Source organism: Microcaecilia unicolor, chromosome 13 (genome assembly GCF_901765095.1).
Source record: "Microcaecilia unicolor chromosome 13, aMicUni1.1, whole genome shotgun sequence".
In the NCBI taxonomy this organism is placed as follows: domain Eukaryota; kingdom Metazoa; phylum Chordata; class Amphibia; order Gymnophiona; family Siphonopidae; genus Microcaecilia; species Microcaecilia unicolor.
Window position 1 is genome coordinate 93,680,101 of NC_044043.1, and position 8,993 is coordinate 93,689,093.

Below are 8,993 nucleotides of genomic sequence, written 5' to 3' on the forward strand. Positions count from 1 at the left end.
TTCTTCTCAGGACCTGCCAGGGCCAGATGATGATTGTTTAGTCAACATGGGGATGGGGAGGCCAGCTGACCAGTACAGCATTTGGACAGAATTTGGGGTGTCAATAGGAGAACAGGGGAAAGTGACATTTCCACACATCATGCTCACCAACACATCACAGCCCCTCCCCCCTGCCTTTAAAGGGACCTTTTACTAAAATGTGGTAGAATTTGCAGTTACTATGGCTTAAAACGCAATTTTACTGCATGATAGCTGTAAATTTTACATGGCTTCTTTTGGGGGTGTCCCTACTATTTTTATTGTAGGTCACACATTAATATTTCTATTTGTGCATGGTACCTGCTGAAAGTTAACACGGAGGTGGTAAATGGTCCTTCATAAATTCTGTGTTAGCCAGTTAGCACGCGCTAAGTGTAATGCGGTGCAGCTGGCTAACTTTTCTTTGTTCACTTTCTGCCCATGTCCCGCCTCCTGAGGGGAAAAACCTGAAAAACGCAGTAATGCTCAGTTTAACGCAGGAAAACACAAATTACATCAAAACAACAGCATCTCCTAGAGATTATATTTTTATATTTATACTTAAATTGTCACATTTATCTGTATGAAACTCAATAAAAATGATTTTAAAGTCCTGAGGCATTTCAGGGCATGAGATTCCTTGTTCGCGCTGTTTTGATGCTGCTGCTTCAGCGTTGTGAGGGAGAGGAGAAGCGTTTGGCCTTTCAGTTCAATGTAAGCAGGCAACGCCACACTGCGAATCTACGCCATATCTGATTTTTCCCTACCCTTCTCTCCCTAACGTCTTGTTTCTTCTCTTCTAGAATCCACACCGGAGACAGACCTTACAAATGCCCTCACCAAGGCTGCGAAAAGGCTTTCACTCAGCTCTCCAACTTGCAGGTTAGTACAGCCAGGGGCTACCAGCTTTTTGGGTTGTTTCACAGTTGGTCATTGATACATAAGGTGGAGAGGGGGGGGGGGGGTAGGAATACTGTCTCCAATGTACACGTCTGACAGGAAGGCATTTGCCATCTGTTTTCGCTGTCACGGTGGAACGCAGTGGTGAAAGCAAAGAGTCTCTTGACATGCAAGACACCCTGTTCTATTCTTTATTCACCGCTTTGTGTGAGCTTCAGTAAGCCCGGTACCTGCTTGTGCAAACCTGAATTGTTAAATTACTCGGGGGGGGGGGGGGGGGGGGAATATTACTATGATGTGGAATATCTTAATTGAGCTAAACCCAAGTACATAGTTTTTCAGGCTGACAAATGCTTGAATGTGTACAAGTTGTCTACTAGTTGTTGTGATGAAACAGTGAGCTTTTAAGCCTGTAAAACTGTATTAATTATTTCTTGAAGTATATTTCTCTGGTTGGGCCAGCAGGTACTGCATGTTTATGTTTAAAGCTGTTACAGAGAAATGACTGTTCTTCTTTAGTTAACACAGAGAAGACGTTAACCTGCAGTTTCGTGGCCACTGTTGTTGTTCTGGGCTCTGATTGGCCCAGGAGCTCAATTTCAGCTAGAATGTACTGGCTTTTTCTCCAGTCATAGCCAGGGAGAAGAGAAAGAAAGATCTCTTTGCTGAGGCCCTGTGAAAAGTTATATTTTATAACCTGTGAACAGTTATATTTTATAACCTGTGAACAGCTATATGTCCTGATCTCCCCAGGTACTATTTAGTATTCAAATGTTTAGATAGTGTTATAATTGATCCATATTTCAGTTACCTGTTATTGTTTTGCTGATTGCACCTTTTCTGTTCATTGTTCTAATTTTTCTTGAGAGTAAACATTTTTAGTTTATTGCCTCTGCTTGACTGAACTGACTAAGAATCCTGGTGGTTTGTGTGTTGGGTCTGTGAGTGCTTTCCAGGAACTGTGGGACCACTGTTTCCTAGTAAACTACAAATCACTGGGGATAATTTGAGAGCGGGCGACTCGCCCAGAGGCGGTTGGGACCCAGTAGGTGGGAGGAGGGCGCTAGTGTAGAGTGCAGGCGGACCTGAGTTGTGCTGGGGATAGACCCTCTTAGTGACTGTGGGGTAGCTCCAGGTGGGTGGCTAAGCGTTTTGTGACAGTTGTATTGCTTTTCTGACTCATATTTACACCAATATTGCTGTGGAGTCATATGGGGCACTAAACTGCTGATTCAGCCTTGACTCGCTTTTGTTTTGGAGACAGAAGAGAGTGGTGCATTTCCATACTTAAGAGAGAGTAATTGATAGGATGTAAAGGGTGCCAAGAGAAATGCATCGCCGCGGCTCGATAGTATTGGGGTCTGTGCCTTGTTCTGGAAGGTGACCAGGAAGATTTTATGATACCGAGGGTCAGGGTTGGCCAGGGCTGCCACCCATGCCAAGTTATCAGTCTTCAACAAATTACACAGGATGTATAGAAAACCAACTGCAGTATGCAGGTGTGACCCTGTGGTATCTCCCTCCTGTGTGATGGGGAAGTTGGATTGTACAGATATAATTTTGTGAGAGTGACTTGACAGCCAGCAGTTTGGGGAAAATTATTATTAGTTTTGTTTTTAGAGGTGTTCGGTGATGCAGGGATCCTCGGTCAGCTGATTCTTCATGTCTTGTCTGCTTTTGTGAGCTTCCTGTGCAGTTTTGATTGATGAACAGAGAAATGTCTGTAGGGAGTCCTGTCAGACAGGTCTGCTGGCAGTGGTCCTAGCACAATGAATAATGACCAGACATTTGTAACCAACTTAAGAAATGGCCAGAGCTGATTGCACAGATGATGTCATTTGAAAGGACCATTGTACAACAGAAGGGCCAAGCTAAAGATTTCTCTTTTCATTCATTTGATGGATAGTCTTTGTCTCCCCTTTTACTTCTGTAGACTTCCACTCTGTTGGAACCAGCCTTTATATGTGCTGTAGCAACCAGAAGCCTTCAGTTGTAACCACTTGGGGTTTTTTCTTCATTTTTATCTCTTTGCCACTCACAGATTCCACAGACTGTTGCTTCTTCCAAACTCTGGAAGGTGTGCATCCTGAGCTTCCTTATAAACCTCCCCCCCCCCCCCCCCCCCCCCCCCCCCAACAACACACACATTTTCTCCCACCTCTAAAAGATCTTCGCATTCCTCTCCGGCCTGAATTCACAATTGTACCCAGTGGGAGTAAATGGGGACTTGCGTCTTTAACTTCATAAAGAGATTGGTGATCTTTGTGAGTACACTTCTCCCTTCAGCCACCCAAGGCAGATGTACTCACCCAGTTACTCCAGGCCTGCCAACTGCACATAAGTATTGCCATACTGGGACAGACCGAAGGTCCATCAAGCCCAGCATTCTGTTTCCAACAGTGGCCAATCCAGGTCACAAGTACCTGGTAAGATCCCAAAACACTACAATACATTCCTAGAAATGAGGATGTTATAATGCCTTTGTGTCGCTCCATGGTGCGACTGCACCTTGAATATTGTGTTCAATTCTGGTCGCCGCGTCTCAAAAAGGATATAGTGGAATTAGAAAAGGTGCAGAGAATGGCGATGAAAACGATACAGGGGGTGGGACGACTTCCCTATGAGGAAAGGCTAAAGCGGCTAGGGCTCTTCAGCTTGGAGAAAAGGCGGCTGAGGGGAGATATGATAGAGGTCTATAAAATAATGAGTGGGGTTGAACAGGTAGATGTGAAGTGTCTGTTTACGCTTTCCAAAAATACTAGGACTAGGGGGCATGCGATGAAGCTACAATGTAGTAAATTTAAAACGAATCGGAGAAAATCTTTCTTCACTCAATGTGTAATTAAACTCTGGAATTCGTTGCCAGAGAATGTGGTAAAGGCAGTTAGCTTAGCGGAGTTTAGAAAAGGTTTGGATGGCTTCTTAAAGGAAAAGTCCATAGACCGTTAGTAAATGGACTTGGGGAAAATCCACTTTTTCTGGGATAAGCAGTATAAAATGTTTTGTTCTTTTTTGGGATCTTGCCAGGTATTTGTGACCTGGATTGGCCACTGTTGGAAACAGGATGCTGGGCTTGATGGACCTTTGGTCTTTCCCAGTATGGCAATACTTATGTACTTATGATTTTCTCCAAGTCCATTTTAATAATGGACCTCTACTAAGGATGAGTAAAAAGGAATTAGAATAGTTGTTTTATATTGTGATCCACACTGAACTGCAACGCTTTTGTGGAATATAAGGAATAAATTGTTATGTTAATATAATCTGCATAGCTAAAATTAACAAAGTCTTCATTCGAAAGTTCAGTGCCCAAAGTATGACGAAAAATGTTAAACATCCATTAGGCCACTCTCCTCTGCCAGTCTACTGTTAAATGTGATTGACTCCTCCCAAGCACTGGCAGTGTTCCACCTAATACTACCTGCACCTGCTCCGGTGTCTTCCCTCTGGCATTCCCCTGTGGAAACAGGAAGTTATGTGAAAGAGAGACAGGGTGTGGCAGAGGGAAAATGGTGGAGCTGGTGCAGGTTGCATTAGGTGAAACACAGTTGTGCTTGGGAGGGGATGATTACATTTAAAGGTAGACTGGGGAGGGGAGGGTGGACTGAGAGAGAGAAGGGGGCACTGAACCAAAAGTTGGCCCAGGGCACCACAGTCCCTTGAGCCAGTGCTGCATACCCTCCGCTGGTTCTGATAGAGCTGGGAGCCCAGAGCATGAGGAAAATGCTGGGTCAAATTTAAAATAATGCTAGTTAGGGCCAATTACATGAAATGCTATGTGACCTAAGGTATGGTGGGTAGGGGCAGTGATGGGTGGATAATTGAGTGAATGATCTCCATTTAGAACATGTTTGCAGTGTGGGTGACATTATTTCTCGTCCCAAGTGATAGGGCAGACCTGGATTTAAGCAGGCTTTTTGCTTGCAATACACGAGTCCTACTCTCTTGTGTAATGCCTTCTTCTCTCCCACAGTCCCACCAGCGGCAACACAATAAAGACAAACCGTACAAGTGTCCCAACTGCTACCGTGCATATACAGATTCCGCCTCCCTGCAGATCCACCTTTCCGCACACGCCATCAAACACGCCAAGGCCTACTGCTGTAGCATGTGTGGGAGGGCGTATACTTCGGTAAGTAGTAGCAGCAGTATATGAAGTCATTTCTTTTAGAGTGAAGGTCATTGAGTCTTATTTTGATGGTTGGTTCTGCTCCGTGGGAGTATCCATGTTTTTCTCTTAAGCATATCTAGCAAGGTCATGGGTCCAGTGTTTCTCCACACAGAAATGTACATTTTTGCTCATCTTCCTTCAGTAAAAGAGGAGATAGGATGAGAACACAGTACCCTTTAGATGCTGTCTTTAGGAATAGTCTAGTGAGCATTTGTTTGCAAGATCCTATGGCCACCACCTCACAGAAGAAGTGTAGTGGGTAGAGAGGGAAGTGAAGAAAGAGATTGCTAGAAAAAGAGAGAAGCTAAGGAGTGGCCTAGTGGTTAGAGCACCGGACTTGCAATCCAGAGGTGGCCGGTTCAAATCCCGCTGCTGCTCCTTGTGATCTTGGGCAAGTCACTTAACCCACCATTGCCTCAGGCCCTCCGTTGCCTCAGGTACAAACTTAGATTGTGAGCCCTCCTGGGACACAGAAATATCCAGAGTACCTGAATGTAACTCACCTTGAGCTACTACTGAAAAAGGTGTGAGCAAAATCTAAATAAATAAAGATTCCATTCAGAATCTCAAACAATGGCAACATTCCATTAGAACCCCATAGAATATCAAGATTCTGGAATCCTAAAGAGTGACAAGATTCCATTCAGAATCTCATAGAGTAGCAACATTCCATGTAGAACCCTAAAGACTAACAAGTGGAGGAGTGGCCTAGTGGTTAGAGCACCGGTCTTGCAATCCAGAGGTGGCCGGTTCAAATCCCGCTGCTGCTCCTTGTGATCTTGGGCAAGTCACTTAACCCTCCATTGCCTCAGGTACAAACTTAGATTGTGAGCCCTCCTGGGACAGAGAAATATCCAGAGCACCTGAATGTAACTCACCTTGAGCTACTACTGAAAAAGGTGTGAGCAAAATCTAAATAAAAAAAAAAATACTAGGGGAAAGATAGGACTGAGTCATAATTTCATGGGATGGCAAAGAGGATCAGGTCAAGCGGAGGGAAGACAGTAGTTAAATAACCAATAAGAGAAAGACTGGCAGTGGTAAAGGAAATGAGCTTCTGATAATTTTTTACATAGTTGATGACAGTCAAGGTGGCTCATTCAATCTGCCCGGTTATTTGGTCTGTACCACTAATCTCGTGTTCCGATTGCTATCCATAGAAGAATGATCTCTTACAGGATATTGCTGCTCATCCAAGTCCGTTTTGATTATTTTTATTTTTTGTTCTCTACCATCTTGAGGGGTCCTTTTACTAAAGTGGGGGGGGGGGGGGGGGGGGGGGGAAGGGCCCTGCAGTGGCGGCGGAGACCATTTTTCCTGCACGCCCGGGCCCTTTTTACTGCAGCATGTAAAATGCTCCCCCCCCCCCAAAAAAAAAAAAAATGGCCACGCAGTAAGATAACCCTTACCGCGTGGCCATGCGGCAGGGAGCACTTACCGCCACCCGTTGAGGTGATTTATAGTAGTGATTTATAGTAGATAAAGGAGACTCTCAATAATCTGACTCTGTACGGTAACCTTACTGAAACCGTTGCCCACGTGTGTGTTTCTTGTTGACATTTATCTGTGGATTTGTACCTCCTTTGGCTGGTTAGCTTATAATGAAAGCTCTGCCTTACCTGTTTGTACCTTTTTTCCTTCCCCCTCTAGGAGACATATTTGATGAAGCACATGTCAAAACATACCGTAGTGGAACACTTAGTGAGTCATCACTCGCCTCAGAGAACGGAGTCTCCTGGTATCCCGGTGCGAATCTCTCTCATCTAAGATCATGGCGGGGTCTTCCCCACTGCTCCCTCGCCTCTCTCAAATCCCTCATTCCAGAATGAGGGGTGCAAAACAGGATGAGGGTTGGGGAAGACTGAAAAAGAACCAACCTACAAGTGCCGGCTTGAAGTGGTCATGCCCAAGAACCAATCAGAAGTTATTATAGTTATTATTAACAAAACAAAAAAAAAAAGAAAGAGGTGATTATATACTAGATTGAAACAAACCAACAATGTTACGAAAAAAATTTCCTACTGCCCTCTGTAACATGGCAGTTCCGATTGGATGTCCTCTGGTGATATGGGACCTAGGATTGGCTGCCCCTTGGAGACATAGGACGGTGGTTATCCCTTGGAGGCAGGACTGTGATTGGCTACCTAGTCAGAGACTTTGGACTTATGATTGACTACTGCCCACAGACACGGGACCTCTGATAGGCTGTTCTTCAGAGACCGACGTGAGATTGGCTGCTTGTCGAGGGACCTGGTAACTATGATTGACTTTCCCACCGAAATATGAATTTGGGGATTTTTAGTTTGCCATTTTCATTGTTGAGGTTCCTGATAGTTTTGGTAACATCCAAAGACTATTTCAGAGCACTTTGAATCTCTGTTTTTTTTTCCTTTTAATTTCTTTTTTATTTTTTAGAACATGAGGAAAGAAGTATTTATTGGCCTAGAAGTTGGTGCTGCTAAATAATGAAATCAAAATCAAAGAAACGGAATTTAAAAAGACATAAAAGGGGCATCCGAAGTGGCAGTTTTCAACCCTACTTTTGGAGGAGCCCAGATCATAGACTTCTAATTCCCAACCTTATTGTTCACAGTGAGCGTTGCCTTCAGTTGAATGGAGGCATCGCCCTGCCCCCTGGGAGGAACTGGCCAGCTGGGACTGCCCAGATGTGAGCTGGTATCTGCTGGCGATACCTACCTCTGTGCTGGGCCACTGGAGCAAAGAGCAAAGTCGGAGAAGAAATGGCAGAACTCTCATAATAGTGTAGAGAGACCCAACCACGCTAGCTCATATTCCCTCGTCTGGCATTGAGAAGGTGGAGGCAGGCAGAAATGTGCATATAGGGGAAAAGGTTTCTCAGCCAGACTCTAACCTTTTCTCAACGTTTTTTTTTTCTCTTCTTGCTATTAGTTGTTTAAGCAAAGTAGCTACACAAGTAACGATCCTAACTTTAGGAGAATAAATAGCACAGCGCCATTTTCTCCCTTGATGAATGGTGGAGTGAGACATGGAAAGATACAGTAAAAAGCTGGTAGATGTTTTGTGTATATTTATTCCAGAAACCATGGCATAGGACAGTCCTGGTGAATGGCATTTCTTTTTTCATGGACCCATTGCAGTTATGTTTTAATTTCTTTTTTCCTGGGAGCTTGCTGTGCAGTTATTTATGCTGTGGGTTACAAGTCGGCGGTATGGGCAATCATAATGAGGCAAGTGTAACTGTGTACGTGTCTTTTGACAGCAAGCTTCTCTTAATTTAGTCTCCGAAGAGAGCAGCAGCGGTAGAAAGGGGAAAAGAACTACGGTGATAGAGGGGATGTATTTCTGTTTTCAGCATTCAACTTTATGGCACATATAGGGTCAGTAAACATATAACTTCTCTGCATTAAAAAAAAAATTATGCAGATATGAGACAGAATGGCCTAATAGTATCTGTATAATATGGGACCCGGTTTCAGGCTGAGCGAGGGCAGGTTTTAAAATTATCCAGATAGTGGAGATGTATCATCTGTTACCTGGATAACTTGTAGGTCTAAACTAAACATTAAAAAAAAACAAACCCAAACAAAATGAAAATTCCCATAAATGATTGGAAAACTAAACAAAAAAATTGGGGGGTTGTGCACACCGTCACTAAATATATGTATTTAAGTGAAGGTTTTTAAAATAATGAGGTCGACAGGCTGGTTCAGTATTGGCCCACTGTTTCTACCATGAGCCAGAACAACAAAAAAGGGACTGGATGACAACATCCTGTCATGAAGCCAATCAGTACCTCCTACCGCTGACTAGATGACTGGTACAAGTTGCAGTGCGCAAAATTCATAGTATTCTGTAAGGTTTGTGCGTCGCTAGGTGAAACACCCACGACATGCCCATGCTCTGCTCACAGGTATGGCCCACG

At 44.0% G+C, this 8,993-nt stretch overlaps 1 protein-coding gene across 3 annotated transcripts in view; it reads left to right on the plus strand.

The window, feature by feature from the left end:
* Nucleotides 1-8,635, plus strand: part of ZNF362 (zinc finger protein 362) — an 86,737-nt gene extending 78,102 nt beyond the window's left edge. For all 3 annotated transcript variants that reach the window (XM_030222198.1, XM_030222197.1, XM_030222199.1), the window contains exons 7-9: nt 822-900; nt 4,892-5,050; nt 6,740-8,635. In XM_030222198.1, the coding sequence (XP_030078058.1) occupies nt 822-900; nt 4,892-5,050; nt 6,740-6,856 (355 nt within the window). In that variant the 3' untranslated portion in view covers nt 6,857-8,635. The remainder of the gene's footprint in view (nt 1-821; nt 901-4,891; nt 5,051-6,739) is intronic.
* Nucleotides 8,636-8,993: the final 358 nt, after the last annotated feature.